Source organism: Rosa rugosa, chromosome 5 (genome assembly GCF_958449725.1).
Source record: "Rosa rugosa chromosome 5, drRosRugo1.1, whole genome shotgun sequence".
NCBI lineage: Eukaryota > Viridiplantae > Streptophyta > Magnoliopsida > Rosales > Rosaceae > Rosa > Rosa rugosa.
Genome location: NC_084824.1, coordinates 27,424,447 through 27,443,887, shown reverse-complemented (window position 1 = coordinate 27,443,887; position 19,441 = coordinate 27,424,447). Strand labels below are relative to the sequence as shown.

The window sequence follows — 19,441 nt, the reverse complement described above, 5'->3', positions numbered from 1 at the left end:
TACACATTTAGTCAATATAACTACATAAATAGGTTGCTAATCACTTATTTATTTTCAAGGAGGTACACTTGCCCAACGGGCTACTTGCCTATACAAACAAGGCCAAACGAAATACCGACAGCCGCTAGCCGACATGGAGCGTCATGCTTGGACAATTCCAACATGATTTGATTTTTGCAACAATTCCAATTTATATCCTCATACTTACTTCCGATTGGCTCCAGATAAGTCATCATTCATACTCTTTCAACTAGAGCTAATACTATACTTAACATGCTTCAATATCGATTACTATAATCTAAGCATGTCTATAAAAATGCATTAATTTTTGGTAGCATATCCGTTTATGCCTACGTGTTAATACTTAATTTAATTGCAATTCAATTACAATTAATACATGTATATATGTGACACTAAATCAATGTAACATGCGACATTTAAAATCCTTGACCTAAGCGAGGTACCCATTCAGGGTAAGTCGATCAAGGTCAAATCCTTGCATAAATCCGCTCTAATCATGCGAGGTACCCTAACGGGATTAAGAGGCCCAAGCCCTCATTCTACCCCACAAGGTAAAGGAGGCCCAAACCCTCATTCGACCCCACCAGGCCAAGGAGGTTCAAACCCTCATAAATGCTCTACTCGAACGAGGTATCCCAAAGGGATAATTAAAGGTTAGCTCCCTTACATAAGCCAAGGTCTAATCCCTTGCATCAAAATCCTTACCCCGAGCGAGGTACCCCCAAGGGGTAAGCCAAGGTCCGGTCTCTTGCTTTTGAGTCATCTCACCTCCCGAGCATTCTATACACTTAGGGGACTTATACATACCACTTATCACAAGTGGAGGTAGCACCCGACCTGGACTATCATTGAGCTTCGCTCTCATGCTTTCCAGGCATCTCTAAACATCACGCTTATGCCTCAACTATACTTGTGAGTTTCATGTTCTGCTTTATTAATGGAAATATTAAATTTTTCACATATTGTTGATCGCAACAATTAAATTCTTTTTACATTCCATTAATAAGGCCATAGGACAAAACTCACACAACCTATCACCCCCTCGACATGAGCGAACTCAACTCTTACATTCCCCTAACACATGAGCCAAATAATCGAGTTATGGCTTATACGTTTGGGTTAAGCAAGTTAAATTTCCTTCCTCTAACCTATACTTAGGGGACTATCATGACCACGCCATGATCTCGCTAATATGGCCAATAGTTAGTTCGATAGCGGAGCTCTATGCTCAGCCTCACCGGCATCCTCGAGCGTAACCCAAGTTCAAACTTCCATTTTACTAACTACGACTTGGGGGACTCGGTGAGTAACAACACTCCCGATCCTAACACATATGCATCATATGCATACAACATATACATATCATTATGTATATGTCATCGTGTTCATCACACATATTTGCATATACACTTTGTATGCTATCACAACCACATACATTTCAGACTCATACGTAGTATTTCAACACTACATAATACGGGCATACGCGTAATGTGTAGCAGGCATCCATATATCCATTTATGCACCTCGATGCATTTGACTCAAACATCACTTAAATTGCCCTAGTGCAATCAATATGCTCTTTGTACACTCTTATCTTATTTGCAGGTACTAGCTCGATGATGAGCCCCCGTTGTAAGACCTCGGAAATTTGTTATTAATTTCTAAATGTTTCCTGGGATTAATAAAGTGTTCGTTTGTACGATTTCGTTGTTCGAGGGTGGAGTGGAATTATTTTCGGACGAATAATTATTCGAAGTGCACGTTTTAGGGTGTTACGAAGTTTGACTTTTTATATGTTAGGATTCTGTGGAAACTTCCTTCACGAAAATCGTAGAGCACGTCGATACGAGTTCGTGGACATGCGGAACGCAGAAATTGGAGTTCGTATGAAGAAGTTATCGCTTTTGGAAAAAGTTTCCATTTTGGTATATATGGGATTTTTCCGGAAAAATATCAGAAAAATCAGAGTTTCCATTTTGGGAAACTTTTCTCTCTCCTCTCTCCCGACCCCGGTTTGCCCCCTCACCTTCTCCGGCGTCGTTCTTCCTCCTCCGGCCACCTTTTGCTTCGATTCCAAAGGGAATCCTGCTCTCCTCAGTCCCCTCTACACGTCTGTGGTGGTGATTCGTCGTCGGAAGCACCGTAGACGACGCTACAAGGCCGAGAAGTTGCACGGTGGAGCTGCAAATCGCCAGATCGGAGATCACGTTTCCGGCCACCATAGCCGGTGATCCTTGGGGGCTTTTGGAGCCCAGAGGACGTAGATGCTTCTCCCAAGATGGCTTGCAACGATTCAAAGTGTGGAGGTCGAATTTTGAAGATTGGGATTCTAGGGTTCATCGGTTTTCAAAACTTGCAAGGTAAATTCCGGCCAAATGGCTTTGATTCAGACTTTATGCTAGTTAGGAAAGTTTCAATTGGAGTTGTGATGAAGAACTTTGGTGTTGGAAGTTTTGCCAAATTCCGACTTTGGGCCGGTGGCGGTGCCGCCACTGTGGTGGTGTTTTCCGGCGGTTTCCGGCCACCTCAATGACAGTTTCTGTTCCTGATTTCGATCTACTCGTCGATACGAGCATTTCGATATATAGTTTGTAATTTTTGGAGATCGTATGAGCATGTTAGGGTTTTAGGGTTTTCGATTCGTTTCGGTTTTCGATCCGTGAGGATTCGGCCGTTCGATCGACTTGTAGTTTTGATTTATTGATCGTAGAAGTGTTCCGAAGACATTGGATGGTCTTGGATGAGGATCCGACTGTTGGATCGTCGTATAATTGTGTTTTGTGAATTGTGTGCTTTGTGTTGTATTGAGTGTGACCTTGATGTGATTAGGTGATTGACGGAATTGTGTGAGCGGAGTATGGATGATTTTGTGCTTGTCTTGGTTTTGTGTGAAGACGCAGCAGGATTTGGAGGTGAGTAAATCTCACGTGGTTCATTTACGAACCGAGTTATTTAATCGTCAGAATTGATTGATAATTGTAAATCGTTTTCAAAATAAAGTTTTGTTTGAAATAATATGAACTTGATCGACTACGGTTCATAGGGCTACGGTTCACAGGTAATGAAAATGAATTTAAGTATAAAATGAATTTCTTGGTTTTAATGCGTATGAACTATAGTTGGTATTAGTGGTCATTCCTGCGTGAATGACTACGTATATATATATTTACGTGGAATATATATCTGGATGGTGTGGCATTGTGATATGTGGAATTTTGATGACTTATATTGTTGAAAGAGTGATTTGGAGTTATGATGAGACATTTGTGAGTCGTGTGTGATTTCTTTAAATGTCTGAAGTTTGAATGTTACAGTGGTAACCTGGATTTCTATTCTGAGGACCGAAGGTCTGAAGTTTGAAGGTTACAGTGGTAACCTGGATTTCTATTCTGAGGACCGAAGGTTCTGAAGTTTGAAGGTTACAGTGGTAACCTGGATTTCTATTCTGAGGACCAAAGGGTCTGAAGTTTGGTCGTAAGGTTGAACCTCGGCAGAGGTGACAGGTTACGATTCAGTTGAGCTCGAGTCTGTCGTTGTTCAGGGAAGGTTTTTGGGGTTTTTCGTTTGTGTTTACGTGCGATTGGGATTTCTATGAATTCTATTGTTTTCTTTAATTGTAATCTCCTGAACTAAAATTCGACGCAGGGATTACTATAATTTGAATTGGGTGACTTTGGTGATCTCCTGAACTAAACTTTCGATGCAGGGATTACTAATTGTTACCTAGTGTGATTGTATGTTTGGTTGTGTTGTGATCTTAAATGTTGTTGCTTTAATTAGCTCACGAATTGAGAAATTATAAGCATGCATGACGTGAGTCATTTTATTTGAGTTTACTCATACGGGCTTAAAAAGCTTACCGGGTTTGTTTTGTTCAAACCCGGTGCACTATTCTATGGTGTAGGGTTTATTGTGCAGGTTAGAATATCGATTAATCGTCGTCGAAGCTGAAGGGTACGTTCGGTAGCGTGGACGTCAAAGGGTAATCTTAGTTTTAAGTCTTCTGCTGTGTAGTGAGTTGTGGTGGGCGTGTTTACTTATTGAATTGTCATCCAGTTTAATTTGTAAACTATCTGTAATGTAACATGTGGCTCTAAAGAACGAGTCGGTATTGACATTGTGAGCTCAGTTTGTTTTGTTGCTTAATTTAAATGAAAAATTTTATATGTGTTTTTCTTGTGATTGTTAAGTTATCGCGTTTCGGATTTGAATTTATTTATTCAAAATTCGGGGCGTGACACCCGTGGCACCAACCTGCCATGGAAGACTTTACAAGACCCAAAGAGTCCCTTCTTGCTTCCGGAGTTGGGGGACTAGTATAGGTATGACGTTCTACAAGGTCATCACTTATACTTGGCGGCATCATGTTTAAACTCCCCAACCAAAAAGTGCCTCTTACTCAGTGATTACATGCATTTTTATGCATGTAATTATATCTAAAATACTAGAACTAAGCTAATTCTCAAATAAATTATTATGTAATTAATTTATTTTTATTTATTTTGTAGGAAATAAGCGGAATTGTAGAAATCGAGAAAAAATAGTGCGAAATTGAAGCAATTTAGAAAAGTCAACTGTCGATCAACGTGTTGACCAAGGTCAACGTCATCAAAAATAAAACCCATGTGTTGGTGGAAAAGAAGAAAAGAAGAAATAGAAAAGAGAATATATATATATATATATATATATATATATATAGGATTTTTCTCAGGTAAGGATGTCCTTAGTTTTTCTTATGGAACGGATTTACTGTTTTCACCCACTTTCCGATCACATTTTCACATCTTAACCGTTCAGTTTTTAGGTCCTAATGTATGGATCACCTCTGCAAAATTTCAGCCAATTTGGTGATCGTTAAGGCGTCCAAAACTGCAATTTACACGAACGAACCGAATCTGTCGAACCGGAACCGTTCGTTTACATTGTTGTAATTTGCAGTTTTGGATGACTTAATGATCACCAATTTGGCTGAAATTTTGCAGAGGTGATCTATACATTAGGACCTAAAAACTGAACGGTTAAGATGTGAAAATTTGATCGGAAAGTGGGTGAAAACCGGAAATTCGTACCTAAGAAAAACTAAGGACATCCTTAGTGTAGCCGGACTGTATATATATATATATATATATATATAAAATAAGAAAATGAAAGAAGAAGTCAAGGACCTGCACGTGTTCATCTTTTAATTAATTAAGCAAAGAGCTTGCTTAATTATACTTGCTGACCAATCAATTTATCTCTTCTTTCTCTTCAAAACCTGCTACAATACACTAGCAGCCCATCACATTCCTTTTCGGCCGCGTTTGGTTCGCGGAAAGGAAAGGAAATGAAATTAATTCCTTGCTCTTTCCATAGGCATGGGAAATTGCAATTCCCAGCAATTTTCCTTTCCAGTGTTTGGAAAGACTAGGAATGTAGTAAGAATACATATTTTAGTTTCCATTGCAGGGGCAGTGCAAAAATCATACAAACAACAAGTACAGTTGGTTATATTAGCAAATAATGATTTTGAGTATGGACAATTTAGTCATATTGATAGGAGCATTTTACACTATGCCAAAAAGGCCTTCAGACGACAGAACTGTTCTGTCGTCTGAACGAACCAAAATGTGTCGTCTAGTACGGTGTCGTGTCTTGGGGGTATCAGATGACAGAAGTGTTCTGTCGTCTGATTTTTCAGACGACTAAAAGTCATGTGTTGTCTGATGAGTTTTGCATTTTGGGAACATTGTGATTTGTCATACAACAACAATTAAATGTTGTGCCAATTGACTTTAAACGACAATTATCTGTGGTCGTAAAGCGCATCAGAGGACAATTAAGTGCCGTTCTAGGGTAGGTTTATATGACATTTAAGTGTTGTGTGAAAGCTTTTGAAATTATACGTATGTGATGTTGGGAAATGGTTTAGACAATAGATATCATATTTTTTCTGTTATGTCAGTCTCATTACAACGACAATTTACTGTTGTTTGAGGTTATTTAAGACGACAAATATTTGTGATCTGAATATAAAAAAGACCACTAATAGTACATGTTTTATATTGTCTGTGATCAAGGCAAACCACACTTATTTGTTGTTATTATATGCTTCAGCCAACAATTCCATCTAACTTATGTTATTGTTTTGCCATTTAGACTACAATTTTTTGTCGTCCCAAAGCCGAAAAGACAATAGATTTCTAATTGGTTTTTGTGTTGCTTTTGTGCAGCTGCAACCACACATTAGTGTGCTTTTGTTGTAGCTTGCAATTTGAGATAACACATAGTAGTAGTCCTTTGTTACAATTGGTATGCATGCATTTTGGAAATTAAAATTGCCCATTCATGAAACCATAAAATCCACATCCAAAATCATTCATTGCAATTCCCATTAATCCACCATTGTCTCATGTACACAAACCTAATCATCAGCATCAGTTCTAAATGGCCCATATCTACTAATCTGGGCAGCCAGCAAAATATATGCATGCAATACTGCAAGCTAATAAACCAGAAGCAATACACAATCTGAGCAACCAACTAAACAACATAGCAAAATAGCTAGCAGTACTGCAATCAAAATCTGGCCTATATATCAACTATGCATGTCCAAAAGCTGATGCTACATATCTCCAACTACTAGTTAACCTACACACTAGTTATCTTTGAACTTAAGAACATACTTTGCCCACTCTGCCCAGACAACATCAGCATTCTCCATTGTGTAATAGTGATTTATATTTCTTTCCCACTGCAATGACAACGATCAGAATGAGGTATCAGGAGCAATCAAAAGTTTGACCTTAGGGTTCAGGAGATGCCAAGCCAGTTTATATATATATATATATATATATATATATATATATATATATATATATATATATATATATATATATATATATATAAACTGAGAATATACCTGCTTAAGTTGTAAAAAACCTCTGCTTTCCCTAGCTTCCTTGATCGATTAATGAATCCTCCTTTACAGCAAAAAAGAATCCATCACTGCAATAGAATAAATGGAGAGTGAGAGAAATAGAGTGAAAACATACAAGAAAAACATTGTTTAATCCATTCCCATACTTGTTTTATCCCTTGTTTTCTTTTAACTTTACATGTTTTGGCTAATAAATCTTAAAGCTTTGAGCCAACAGGAGCCAAGCTGATTTCAGCTCCAGAATCCATAGCCAAAAAAAGCAAACTTGAACAAAAGCAATCCCACTATGAGACAAACTTGACCCAAAGCTAAAAAAAAAAAAAAAAAAAAAAAACTTGTAGCTATAATATTTCTGTTTAAGGAATGACTAAACAATAATCTAAATTTTGCAATCTAATCATGAAATCTAGCAGCAAACCCAAAGAAAAGAACAGGGAAGGGAGAGAAGATCGAAGTGAAGGGTACACTGATGGTCTAAAACTTTACAAAACTAAGTCATGCTTATTCATCAATGTCTCTGTACAGTTTAGTAATTAATTCTAATTACCAAGGCTTGCTTTATTCCCTCAAAACATAATTTACTGCTCCATGAATTACCAACACCATCACCATTACAGTAAATTAAGTTATGTATAACAGAGATCTAAGATATGCCAAAGTTATGATTAGTTCATGCTTTAGGTCTTTTGTTGACATGAAAGGCATGTTCTAGATTTAAGAGAGTAATAATATCATTAGGAGAACATATATGAAATTGAGAAAGAATTTGGCATCAGTGAACACTCCCAAATCCACCGGGCTGAGATTACCTGCAATCTACATGTTCTACTTCCCATAGAGCTCCGTATTGCCTCGCCACAATCTCAATCAAAAACAAAATCCCTCAATGCACATTCACAAGCAGATAAACACAAAAATTCTACCAAACTTTCATAAGCAAAACAATGCCTTGCCTCAACTCGAAACACCATACAAAAGGATACGATGTGCACAGAAAAAAGGGAAATGGGTCAAAAGAAACAAAAAAAAAAAAAGATTGCAACTTTATACTTATTTCTACATTCTAATAAGACATAAGTATTGAATTTTTCATACAGCCATGATGAAATCAATCGTTAGACCGAAACAAAACCTAAAATTCTATTAAATAAGACATAAGAAATGGTCTGCCAGTAGTGTTCACAGGAAGAGTTCAATACATGCCTGAATACGTTCTGTGGTTCTGCTATTTTCCAATCTCTTGGCATAGTCACACAACCTCCACACTCCGTCATTAGTTGAATCCTAGAGGTGTCAGAAGGCCAGAACAATTAGAATGAAACTCTATCTTTCCTCAAAGATAATGCATCATGAAGTATATAAATCATTTGTCAAAAGTACATGTATCATGTGGTCAGTAGTACTATAATACCTGCTTGCCTTCTATTATGTTAATCTTAGTTTCCTGAGACAAAAAGAAAAAAAAATTCAGATTTCGAATTCATATATGTGAATCTACTTGTAGGAGAACAAGAAAGATATATAAATAAATAAGATAAAACAAAATAAAATCAGTTACCAGAGTCAGCACTGCATGTTGAACTTTTCTAAAATCCGTGCTGATGGAATCTGTTTTTCCTTGTAGTTCAATAACCTGCAAATGTCTTGAAAAAGTTAAACTTAACAAAACCAGAACAATAAGAAGAAGAAGAAGAAGAAGAAGAAGAAGAAAAATTTAAGTAGCTCATTAGTATCTGACAGGGCCCACCTCCTGTTGTGTCCTAACAGTAGTTTCAATACTCTCAGCTAAATTACAGTCCACACCATCCAAGTTTGAAGATAATTGTCGCCTGGTGATCTGAAAACAAGCAAAATATCAACAGAGTAGAAACTTGTTTATGCACTTATATTTGAGGTAAATGTGTCTATCAATTTGAAGGAATTTACCAAATTTCCTCAAGGACAACAGACACTGAAATTGCATTATTTTATTGACAAACAAAATTAAACTGCATCAATTAGAATCAATGACCAAAGTTAACAGAATATCAAGCACCATATATACGGTGCTCTTTAATGGTAGTTGATTAAGCCATCATCTAATCCAACATGATCTAATAAAGAAGTTTCAGTTGTCCCCATTTCCAAAGTACACATAAGATGAGAAAAGGAAAACTTACTGAAATCGATGAAAAGACACCGTCAATCTGTTTAGAAAAAGACTTGCCAGCATCAGCTAAGCTACGTCTTGTTGCAAACATCATATCAGGAAGTTTCCACCCCTGAAAACACACATGTAGAGTAAGAAATTTTGACAGTACAGAAGAGAAGGAAAAAATATTATAAATATTTAGTCATCCAATCCTTTATTGTCCTGAATCATAATGAATTAATGAGTTTATCAAGCCAAGGTGGTTATTATTTGCTGAAACCAATCATAAGTACAGAATTGACAAGCTATAAATACATAATTTTAGGCAAGAAGCCCTAGGTACAGAGATAATGACCAAGCCAACACTTTAAATTGCATTTCTTAATCATTGACATGCTCCTCAAATTAGAAATAATTCATGTACTCTAAACCTATATATATATATATATATATATATAATAAACTTCCAATGTATGAATAAGATGGAATGCTTTGTAACGTGGCCAGGAAACATAAAACATCACATGAGACTTCTTGTTCTATTTTTTTGATATGAACAAAAAAGAAAAGAGAAAGAAACTAATGTAAAAGTTTCAAAGACCCTAATAAGGGCAGAAGGGTAACTTGGACTATGGAAATTACAATATCAATATTACAATGTGAACGTATATTTGTCTCTTTATTTCCCCAACAATAAACCACAGAAATCATGCATGTCTGTACTGTTTATCATATCGCACAAAACAAACCTCTTACCTTCCACCAAAAGTAGCCATATCCTGCCACTACTGCAACAATAATTATACCATATCTGCTAGCACCTGCACTAACAAAAAATAAAGAGTCAAAGAGTACCCATAAACTACTAGACATTTAAACCATGAAACACAAATCATATAATCAATAGCCCAGAAATCTTAGAAAGGCAAGAGAAGAAAACTAAAACCTGTTTGACTCCCAGTCACAATTGTAATTGGTCCATTTGACAAATATGACTGCAGCTCCTGCCGTATTTTGTTCATCTGTACAATTTGAAATGTCCAGTCTCATTACACCATCCTCAAGAATGTTAATGTCCATGAACTTTCAAATGAATTCACATTGATTCTGACTAAGAACAATTGATTTAGAATTCCTCCATGTGCGTAGAAAGAAAACCTTATTCTAATACTCAACTACATCTCAAACAAATTTTCAAAATAAGTATTACATAAACCGCAAAAGTAACCTGAGCCATCAAAGCATCCAAGAGTAAGAGAGTAAGAACGGTACCAGGAACAACATGGCACAGATTATCCAAGGCATACGATAGATTAGAGCTGTGAAACACTTCCCTGCTGCCGATTTTGAACGGTCCAAATGTATAGGATTCCAAAGCCATCTGGTTCATTTTGCACCAAAAAAACCCAAATCAAAATAGATTAAATTTAGAAACAACAACAATGAGAACAAGGAAAAGTTGGAATAGGAACTACCTTGGTGGAGGCCTGGAGAAGATAAGGCCTGGAGAATCCCTCCTTGACTTGACGATAACGTCGTTTGGACCGCGACGCAAAGCTTGGAAGCACGTCAATGGCGGCTTTGAGTTCTTTGCTGAGATTGAAAACGGCTGACAAGTGATGGGAGACGATCTTTTCCTTACTGCAACAGTCACCCAGCAGATTGAAAACACTAGAAAGGAGAGAGATCCAAAATTAAAAGGAGGGGAGAAAATCAGTTAATCAGTAACATTATCTTTGTTAAAAACTTAAAATTACCATCAAGATCAAAATATCAAATGAAAATCGTCAAATCAAACCCATTTCAACTTTACCCATTCAAAATCTAATTTCCCATCATAATTTCCCAACAAGATCAAATGGAAATCAAAGTAGCGAACCCAATTTTACAGATTAGAAATTTAGAATTCAGAAACTCAGAAGAGAAGAAGAGGAGGAGCAGAGCTCGGAGAGGGAGAGAGAGATAGTGAGATACCTGGAGCCTGGAGGCGAAGCTCAGAGACTGCAGAGGCGGACTGGCGGAGACTGGTTGTTGGTTGTAGCCTTGCAGGTTGCTGTGTTCTGTGTTCCATCTTCCGTGTTCGGGTCGGGACTCGGGAGTGCTCCAATTCTCCAACCGAGTTCGGCGATGGGGCTTGAATCCTACCCAGTCAGGGCTGAATCCGCCCCTGCTCTGTGATTTAGTTCTTGGGAAGTGAAAGACTTGTGCTGATGGACAGGTCCCTATCCCTAAATAGAAGAAAAACCTAATCGAAATCAAACCCTAAAATCAAAACTAAGAAGAAGAGGGAGAGATTAAGAAGAAGAATCGAGAGAGCAAGAAGACGAAGGAGAGGGTGAGAATCGAGATATGAGAGAGCTGAGTGAGGATGAGAGAGGCTGGTTTTTAAGGTTTTCAGTTTCGCGAGGTCTAGGTCGAGCTGAGAGAGCAGATCGAGTGAGAAGGACAGAAAATGACTTAATTGCGAGGCACAAGTCAAAATAACCTAGAATATTTTAAAACAAGCTCTACACTCGAACGACATTTAAATGTTGTCTGAATGTCACAACATTTTCTAGTCAACTAGAGCTTGGCTATTAGAGAGGGAAAAGTACTTGATCAAATTTTGGATATCCCTCCAAATTTGAGATAGGAAATCATCATCTTTTACAACAACAAAAATGTGTTGTCTGAATGCTGGTCATTTTTCCAAATTGAACTCGTATGGTTTTAGCCTATATTCAGACAACATAAAAAAAAATTATGTCGTCTGAAAAACTCAGACGACACAAAACAATACTTGTGTCGTCTGAAGTGTGTCGTCTGAAGGCCTTTTTGGCATAGTGTTAATGCAACATTTTAAATGTTATTTCCTCATATTTACTTAGTTATTTCCTTAATAAATCCTTCTTGTGTAGGAAAGTTTCTATCTTTAGAAAGTTTCTATCTTTAGAAAGTTTCTATCTTTAGAAAGTTTCTATCTTTAGAAAGTTTCTATTTTTAGGAATTTTAATAAATGTCTCTATTTTTAGGTCTCATGGAGGGAATGGAGTTGAAACAAGCTGAAAGGAAAAAGAGAAGCTAGGAAAACGTTGGAGATAGCTAAGGCAAAGCACGAGGGCTGCAGAAATGAGCTGAAATGAAGAAATGAAGTTTTCCTGGTCTAGCCAGGAAATTCTGGTCCGACTAGGAAACCTACTCCTGCCAGGAAAATGAATCCTAATGACACGAGGAGTTCCAGTTGAACTAGGAATGCAAAAGAAGATTCCAAAAGGTTCAAGAACATTTTATGTGAAGAGTCCTCGTTGGACTAGGAGTCCTGATGACAATATGATACCTGCGTGGACTAGGAGAGCCCAAGAACAAGCTCAAAACGTCCTCTACAAAGGTGATATGGATTAGGAGTCATTTTTGGCAAGAAAAGATGTTTAAAAATCAGATTTTGGGTCCATATTAGATGCAAACTGATTTTGGCCGAATTTCAAGAATATATATGGATAATGACATCTCAATTAAATCCAAAATGCATGATTATGGCCAAAGGGAGATTTCGACAGATAAGGAAGGAGAATTTCAAGGGATTGCAACAAGCAGAAATGTTGAAAACAGGTCCAGATACATTCATTGATGTCCACATTCATTCGTGGCTGAAATTGAGGAGACAAATCAGAAAATAATCATGCAATTAATTCAAAAATAATCTCCCTAAATCAAGGTGTTAAATTGGAGGTTTCTCATTGGTTGGATGACATAACAGAGCTGACGTGGCATTATCTGATTGGTTAATGCTGTGTGGATCAACTTGAAGACTTGGAGACTAAGTTGCCATCCTCCTATAAATAGGAGCATTCTCTACACCACTTCTCACACAATTCAAGACAACTCTCCCATTCAGAAAATTCCAAACGTAAAAGCTCTCTCTCCATCTCTCTCCATTCTCTAGTTGCAAAGTCCGCGTCTGCAAGTAAGGAGAGGAAGAAGAAGAAGGAGCCGTGAGCCCTAGCCTCCATCATCCACCTTGAAGACTTGCTTCCAAGATTCAAGATCCAACGTTCAAGCTCTCCATCTCCATCTCCCCTCACGGTGTAATTCGTTCTTTTTCCTTGTAACCATTTTTGGTTTCCTTGTTTGATTTCGTAGGAACTTGTTTCTAGTTAACAATAACGTTTAGGGAAAAGTTTAAGCCCAATTCTATGTTTAAATAAAGTTTTCGAATTCTATGATTGTGATTCTAAGTTGCTTATGTGAGTTTGTTCGATTGAATTTGCTTTACATAAAACTTTTATATGTTTATGTTCTTTGGTGGCCAACTTAGGATATATGCATGTAATTGGTGCTAGATTTAGGTAAACGATTCACCTAATAGTTTTGTGAACCTAAATCACAAGTAGTAAAGGCTTTGGACAAAGGTCGAATTCAATTGAAGGGGATTGCAAATAGATGAACTTATTCATACTAGGTTGTGCACTTAAGTTGATAACCTTTCTCTATGCTTATTGCGTTGGACATGTATTGATTAGCTAGCTTTCTAGACTTTGATTGCATGTTTAATAGGATTGATGTAGGTGCTTTCAGTTAGGTTAATTAGTAAAGGAAAGTAAAATATGGGAAATCATTTGCTTCGAATGTTTCACATGATCAACTTTTTTCTCATGACTTAGAGGATCAATTATAAGATTTGAATCGAATTTGATTACATGGAATTGGTTTTGATCTTTGTTTCTTACGTTTCCTTCTTGTATATGTGTTTTTGTATTTTCTTTATTTTATTTATTTTAATTTTTGAAATCCTAAATCTAAAATCCCCCTTTTTGTTATTTGTATATATTTTTGTAAATATTATACTTTATATTTATTTTAATTATTTACTTGTTTTACAATGACAGGTGTACCATCAATCCCCGGATTTGAACGATCCCTATTTACCGTATACTAACGATGATATTTTCAGGGTTAAATTATGCTTACTTTTAGCGTTATCACATATAATTTTGCAAGTGGGTGGGGCCGTGGGGGGGGGGGGGGGGGGGGGGGCACCAGTTTCCTCCTCTTTTTCCTTTCCTTTGGGAATCATTTTCCCTTCCTTGGCCATCCCAAACACAGGAAAACACAAGAAAGAAAACACTTTCCTTTCCCAATACCCAGATTCCGTGAAACAAACACAGCCTTCCAGTTTTCCTCTCATCACCACCACCCATGTATCTACCATATCATATTCTCTCCTCTCTTGCAATTACTGAGACCACTCATATATTTGGAATTATCCTTTTCTGCCGAACACATTGCCCAGTAGCCATCATTCTCTTTTCTTCTACCCTAGAGTAGCCGCACACCACCATTCCACCATTCTCTCTATCTTTTTCATTTTTCTTTCATTTCTCTCACTCCTCTATACCAAATCTTCATCACTTCCTCAAGAAATTTCAAAGAGCATCAAGGAGCATCACGATTTGAGATTGGGTAAAGTGAAAAGTCATAAATCAAGGCTTGTCATAATTGCTCCATAGAAATTTGTGACTTGTTTTTGTTACTTTCCACCTCTCTTCACTTTTACCTCTTTAATTGATGTATTTTGTTGTGGATTTGTGGATGGGTTGTGAGTAGTCTATTTAAGAAGCTAGGGTTTGAGCCCTAGCATGGATTTAATATAATAATTATGTTTTGATTTAATGGTTTTCAATTTCGTGTTTGGCATATGTTCTATTCTATAATATTTGGCTTAGATGCATGATTAGGAGCTTGATTAACTCTTGAATGTGTAGATGAGCATGTCTAGAACAAATTAGGGGACCTAATCACTTCTCTAATTTATGGCTAGAACACTTGTTTAGAACATGGTTAGTTACAATACCAATTTCGATTGCCGTATTGGCTAGCTTATTAGGAACTTTGATTCTAGGACTCTTCGCCTTTTGGTGCAACTAGAGGCCCTAACAAGGCTCTAGATTGTCTCAATTGAGTTTCTACGACCCTTGATCTGGAGTAGGAATACCATTTAAGGAATCTAATGACCCATGAGCCTTGAAAAGCCTTGGGTACGGTTCTTGATTGAGGTTGAGTATTCAGAGGTGGGTTTCCTCTGTTTGGAACCATACATATTTGGATCTTGAGGGAGATGGGTTGGTTTCAATTTGGGAAATTTGAGGTTTTGGAGCTGGGTTTTTCTTTCTTAGCAAACATTTTTCTTTCTTTTATGTTCTTCAGTGAATAAATTTTGAATTATCAGTCTTAAGCAAGCAAAACCAAATTCGTATTTCGTTTTTCTTAGGTCCCAAAGTTTCAATCTTTGTAGCATTCTCTTTGGATTTTCAAATACCCAATCACTTTGAGCAATGCAAGACATAGAAAACAAAATCAACCTGGGCCAAAGAAATAAAACTCAAGAAACATAATCAAACAGAAAAACCCAATTCAAAAATATTTCTCTGTTTCTGTGATTCCGAATTCACAAACCCATTTCCCATTACCCATACGGGTTCCCCATTTTTTTTTTTTTTTTTCAACCAGGGCATTTTTATAATTTTTCTTATTCCCCATGAGAATCCGACAGTTGGATCTTCGTATAATTGTGAAAAGACGATTCAAAAGGAGATACATGAGGATTCGACCATTAGATCGTCGTATAATTTTGTGAGGATGATTCTAAAGGCGATCTGGGACGATCCAACCGTTGGATCTTCGTATAATTGTGCAAAGATGATTCAAAAGGCGATCCGTGAGGATCCGATCGTTGGATCGTCATATAATTTTGTGAGGATGATTCTAAGGGAGATCCGGGACGATCCAACCGTTGGATCTTAGTATAATTTTGAGAGGATGAACCTAAGGGCGATCCGTGAGGATCTGACCGTTGGATCATCGTATAAATCGGTAAAGATGATCAGCTAGGTGATCCGTGAGGATCTAACCGTTTGATCGTCGTATTATTTTGAGAGGATGAACCTAAGGGCGATCCGTGAGGATCTGATCGTTGGATCATCGTATAAATCGGTAAAGATGATCCTCTAGGTGATCCGACTGTTGGATCTTCGTATAATTTTGAGAGGATGAACCTAAGGGCGATCCGTGAGGATCAGACTGTTGGATCATCATATAAATCGGTAAAGATGATCCTCTAGGTGATCTGTGAGGGTCGGACCGTTGGATCGTCGTATAATTGTGATTTGTGAATTATTTTTTGTCAAAAAAGGAAAGGTAAAAAATCTAAAAAGATAGAAAATAAAAAATTTCAAAATAGAAAACAAAAAAAGTTCATATAGAGAAAATGGCAAATGAGGGGTTATATACATAAGTCTTAATTGGTTTTAGTTGCTTTGATAAAAAGTTTAAAAAAAAAATTTTTAAAAATGTTTACGGGTATTGACGGGTTTTAACGGGTTCTAACGGAAAACCCGCAAACCCGCCGGGTTTGGCCCGCGAAACCCGTTAAGCTAACGGGTTCTTACCGGGTCGGCCCGTTAAGAACCCGCACCGTACCCGCACTATACCCGCACGTTGCCAGGCCTACATGTTCTCCTCCCTCGTACCACCACGATCAGCCCATACTAATTTAAAGAGGAGCAATAGATCTGGATCTGCTTTGTGGATTCATCTGGATCTGCTTCTAGCTTTTGTTACAGCTGCAACGACATGAAAGGGCAAATAAGGAAGAAAACTCAATCAAAACAGCTGTTGTATTTTTATATGAATTTAATATTAGAAAAATTTGAGATTTTGACACATGACTGAGTGTGGCTAACACACACTCAACCGAGTGTGTATATAGCACTCCCAAATTTGCAATATATATTTTTGTTAGTGGAAGATGAAAGATTTATTTCATTTAAGTTATCGCTTTATTAACACTAGTCTTCCTGCACGTGCCATGCACGTGCGAAAAGGCCTCGCTCGCGCGTGCGTTTAATTTTGTTGTTTATTATTGTCCCGTGCCTCATATTTCTCTCGAGTAATATCGACTTGTTGATCTTCTCAAATTGGTGAAAGTATAAAGGGATGGAAAGCATGCATCCACACACTCCAATAATACCCGGCAACCCTTCCTCCATTTTTTTTTAACATATAAAGGAAAAAAAGTATAATAGAAGGAGGACATCAACTTTACCGCTTATGAAAAAAAATTACAATGAACATAAAACTAAAACTGTAAGATCACAAAACAAAATGCAAATACAATTGAGAAAAATGCTCTGAAAACCCAAGTAAAGATCCAAAATGGAAGGAAGCACATGATCCTGGGAAAAAAAGTAGCAACCATAAAAAACTTCACTAAACCAAAACATGGGCAAATATATATACGGATTCCGAGTAGATTAAGGCCGCAATGGCTAGCAGCTAATGTGAGAACGATAACAACCTAAACTTTTATCAACTTAAGCAAACCTGGAACTTATAAACTTTTATCATGCTTTAGTAGAAAAGACATTATTATAGGCACCAAAATTCACATGGGCATATGAAACTTGATTTCTCATAAAGTTAGGAAAAGTAATCATCAACCATTGTCAGCTACATCAAAGAGAACAAATCAAAACTTTGAAGTTGCAATATGCATTACAAAATCTCCAATTGTAATAAACAGCCTTTGTAATTAAACCAAGTTTTAACTTTCCATACTCCATATAGATTGTGGACTTTGAAAGCCAAATGATTCTGCAACACCAAAGATGTATTAAGAAGCTAACTACAGAAAAATATGATCTCTTACAAAAATAAAAGGCAAATTAAGCTCATTAGTCCTCATATTGTCGTTATGGACAAAGCCAATAAAATAAAAAGGACAAAAAAGTGAACTCACTCTACTTCTACGTGAACAATATACATAAACATAATAAAATTAAGATACCTTCAAATGCACAGGCTTGATCTTCAAGGCCTATTCTATGTGGCAGTTAGTAATTCACCCTTTAGGCACCTCAGAACCAATAATAGAGATAAATAAAGATGACCTCAAAAACAAAAACAAAATGAACTTTGCAGAACTATTGACAGAAAGAAAACTCACCAGAACAATAAGTACAATACCATTCAACCAAATTAAGAGATTCAGTGCCTCTCCATTGCTCAAATTTTGTGTTCGTTCTTTGATCTATCTCTTCCCCCTTTTTACTGAAATTGTGGAAGGCAAACATCCCCATTTTTCATGAACGTACAAAATACAATTGCAATGCTAAATTTAGTGGAATGGAAACAAAACAGGAAACAAACGTTTGCATAAATTGCTAAACACTTGAAAAAAACTATCAGACTTGTTGTTTAACGTGATACCAAAATTATCCAAAAATATGAGATACAAAGATTTGAATATTCAAATGACAAATAGATATATGAAGCTTAGAATGACCTTGGAACAATGATACTAACTCTTAATCAAATTGCTTATTGAAAAGAGAAAATCTAGATGCATGCATGACAATATGTACACCTGTACGTATGCATGCTGAACTCATAAAATTCTAAGGAATGAAACTTGATGGGAAAATAAAAAAACATAAAAGTAATAGAGGTTGTCATTGTTATCACAATGATACAGCTCAAAATTAATAAGTTGGGAAATGCGAGAACCAACTGACTATGAGATAGTAGTCTAGAACAATTATCACTTACGACAATCTTACCACAATCATAGGGAGAGTAGCACAAACCTGTTGAAGTTCATCACCATATAAAGATGCATCTTTCCAAACCCTGGAGACATGAAAAGAAAAAGAAAAACATAAGAACTGAAACCAAAAAGGAATTGGGGAAAACCAAGTTCAATTAAATGGAGGAGAAAAGAGAAAACTACAACATGAATACATTTATGGAACCAAGATTAAGGTTTGTTCACACTTCCATTTGAACAAACAAAAACTCTCTAAATCTCTGTTGTTCGTAAATAGATGTTTTATATCATATATGAGACAACAGAAAAGACAACTTACCTTATAATCATCAGAGATTCAAATACGAAAGACACACTCCATTGTTTCCCTGTCCCAAATTGCTTGGACTTCTGTAGTACTCCTAGGTAAGAAATAGAATTATAAAAGGAAATCGATTAAGATCTTGCTTCTAATTAATATTGCACCTAAACGATTAAAAGATAATCCCTAATCTAAACTCAAAAAGATTGCACAAAAGAAAAATTTTAAGTTGAAAATTCATAAACCCAAATCGGCTCACCCTCTCTTGGTTTTGGGTTCTCCTTTCGTATGACTGTAAATTGAGATAGGGGTAAAGTTTCGTGAACCCATATCTGGTCCAATCACCTCCCACGTAGTCCACAGTCTTTGTTTTCTTGAGATCGAGCGTGAGGCAGTTTCTTCTCTTCTTTTTGTTTTCAGTCTCCTATTTATATGTTTCTCATTTTTATTTTTGTATTTTACAGTATTAACCTTTGTTGATATTTTTGA

The 19,441-nt window shown here is 36.7% G+C and overlaps 1 protein-coding gene and 1 long non-coding RNA gene across 3 annotated transcripts; both read right to left on the bottom strand.

Moving 5' to 3' along the window:
• Positions 1-8,004: 8,004 nt before the first annotated feature.
• Positions 8,005-11,895, bottom strand: LOC133712749 (uncharacterized). 2 transcript variants are annotated; one of them, XM_062138852.1, is made up of 10 exons: positions 11,046-11,895; positions 10,547-10,742; positions 10,344-10,452; positions 10,018-10,093; positions 9,828-9,892; positions 9,100-9,201; positions 8,688-8,777; positions 8,499-8,573; positions 8,352-8,384; positions 8,005-8,224 (listed from the first exon to the last, which is right to left on the bottom strand). In XM_062138852.1, the coding sequence occupies exons 1-10, from the start codon at positions 11,140-11,142 to the stop codon at positions 8,120-8,122; spliced, it is 948 nt and encodes a 315-aa protein (XP_061994836.1). In that variant the 5' UTR covers positions 11,143-11,895; the 3' UTR covers positions 8,005-8,119. The 2 variants fall into 2 exon arrangements, with proteins under 2 accessions (XP_061994836.1, XP_061994837.1); XM_062138853.1 differs by having other exon boundaries at positions 10,547-10,712.
• Positions 11,896-16,984: 5,089 nt separating this feature from the next.
• On the bottom strand, positions 16,985-19,341 carry LOC133712724 (uncharacterized). The gene is made up of 6 exons (XR_009847571.1): positions 19,212-19,341; positions 18,971-19,052; positions 18,692-18,734; positions 18,052-18,155; positions 17,893-17,961; positions 16,985-17,699 (listed from the first exon to the last, which is right to left on the bottom strand). It is a non-coding gene; the product is annotated as an uncharacterized LOC133712724 (long non-coding RNA).
• Between the last annotated feature and the right edge of the window lie 100 nt (positions 19,342-19,441).

What these genes read in the sequence shown, in the direction of transcription:
- LOC133712749 (XM_062138852.1), bottom strand. Translation starts at nt 11,142, where the DNA reads ATGGAACACAGAACACAGCAACCTGCAAGGCTACAACCAACAACCAGT. An exon ending in TCTGTGCCATGTTGTTCCTG is followed by an intron (nt 10,094 to 10,343) that starts GTACCGTTCTTA and finishes CAAATTGTACAG; the next exon opens with ATGAACAAAATACGGCAGGA. An exon ending in TGTGACTGGGAGTCAAACAG is followed by an intron (nt 9,893 to 10,017) that starts GTTTTAGTTTTC and finishes TTGTTAGTGCAG; the next exon opens with GTGCTAGCAGATATGGTATA.